This window comes from Alligator sinensis, unplaced genomic scaffold (genome assembly GCF_000455745.1).
Source record: "Alligator sinensis unplaced genomic scaffold, ASM45574v1 scaffold76_1, whole genome shotgun sequence".
In the NCBI taxonomy this organism is placed as follows: domain Eukaryota; kingdom Metazoa; phylum Chordata; order Crocodylia; family Alligatoridae; genus Alligator; species Alligator sinensis.
The window spans coordinates 1,262,417-1,264,294 of record NW_005841865.1 but is presented as its reverse complement, the minus strand read 5'-3'; the positions used below and the strand labels follow the sequence as shown (position 1 = coordinate 1,264,294).

Here is a 1,878-nt window from a genome sequence, read left to right as displayed (position 1 = left end):
GCATTCCTGGGTGCTGAGCATAGGGCTATAGTCCAGTGGTGTTTGGGTCCTCAGACCCTGAGACAGCACCAGGCCAGACACTGGGGCACCATGAAAAGAATCCGGCCTGTGGGCCTCATCTTTGACACCCCTGGCCTAAACAAGCTTAGCCTCTTGAAGGAGACTGCCAACACTGTGGCCAATGGAAAGGATGACTTTTGTGATGCGATACATGGCCTCCTGGAAATCATACTGATGTTGACAAATTGAATGCAACCAACTTGGGCTGGATTCCCTTAGGACAGCTTGAGACAAGGGGCTCCATTACTAACCTCCTGATATAGTAGTTTTGGAAGAGTAAAAGTGAATCCTCTCTGGTTATGATCCAGATCATGTCTGGATGTATAGTTGTAGACACCAAACCAAGTTTAAAAAGGAAAAGAAAGATTCTTGCAGCTCCAGCAAAATTAAAGTTATTTACCTTTCCAGAAATGGGAGGTCCATCTGCAACAAAAAAAAAGCAACAAACATCAGCCTTTCCACTTGGCTTCCATGACAAGAATTCAAAACAGTTTGGTCGAGAATGGAACAAAGGTATTAAAATAGCGGCTCCCTACATGGCCCTCTTCTCTTAGATCCTTTGTTGACACTTCACTTGAACCTGGGTCACCTGTAATTCAGACTAAAGCCTGTGCTAAAACAGAGGTACCTGGGACAAAAAGTCCCCTTCTCCTCCCACAAATACCAAGCCCCTATCAATTAGGCCCAGCACCCACCACCTTTCACAGGACAATCTTACCTTCACCAGGCTAGATTTAACACCATGCTTCACCTTGTGCTATTGAGCCACCCATGTCATCACAAATGGGGACAAGCCACAAGTTTTAATCAGGTAGCACTGTGCAACTACTTTCACACTGCCTGGACTGATAGCACAACAGGCAAAACTTTCAATGGCAGCTCACCCTGATGACAGAAGCTGCCCTGCCATCCTAGGAGGTACCAGCAGGACAGCAGTTCTTTCTGCTCTTTCATGCCCCTGGAACTGGATACAGTGATTAAAAGCAGAGCCCCTGGAAACAGATGTGTCCCGACCAAAAAGAAAGCTACATGCTAAAAGTTTGATCATCCCATTCTTATCTGAGCAGAACAGTTAAGGGAAGCCACATGCTCAGAGGAAGCCAGAAACTCCACACAACACAGCTGAGGCCTCTGGAAACAACATTTCATCCAGCACTCACAAGGGAACAATAGGATGCACAGCAGGAGATGGCTCCACTGTGAAATACTTAATTCTCTCCGTCACCAGATTTGCTGATGTTATGGCAACCCCTGGCAATGTCACGCACAGCACTCTAGGCTGGAAGCTCACTGCCTGCCATCCTCCCAACTGACACACTCCCCTACTCATTACCCTGCCCCCAGGCACTGAAACAGGCTAGAGTCTCAACCTCTGAAGTGGATACACCCAACTTTCATACTGTTGCAAGAGCACACAAAGCAACAGCGGGAAGTGGGAAGCCAGCAGATATGGCTAAATGTACAATGACACTAGAAAAGCAAGGGAGGTGAGAGCGGGGATGAAAAACACAGGAGCCCTGTAGCCACTGGGAGGGGACCACCTACTGGGGAGGAAGATGCTGGAAGGTGCATTGCAGCTGTCAGGGAGAGGGAATCAAAGGCAGACATGCTATGGGCAGACAGGTACACCATAGGACAGGTGGCAGCAGAGGAACTCCTCTTTTAAAAATTGGTTTTACACCAGGGAAAAATCCATCAGCTAATGAAGGAAGAGAAAAAAGATAAGACCTGGATACTTGCACTCCAGATTTTGGATGCTCCAAAAGGGCATGGGTATGCCTGCTGTACAGACTTAAGAGCAGATCCAAATATCTGAAC

General features: G+C 47.4%; 1 protein-coding gene across 4 annotated transcripts in view; it reads right to left on the bottom strand.

The window, feature by feature from the left end:
* Window positions 1-1,878, bottom strand: part of PLCG1 (phospholipase C gamma 1) — an 82,758-nt gene that overhangs the window by 26,334 nt on the left and 54,546 nt on the right. For all 4 annotated transcript variants that reach the window (XM_025191226.1, XM_014525554.2, XM_025191231.1 and 1 more), the window contains one exon: window positions 461-483. In XM_025191226.1, the coding sequence (XP_025047011.1) occupies window positions 461-483 (23 nt within the window). The remainder of the gene's footprint in view (window positions 1-460; window positions 484-1,878) is intronic.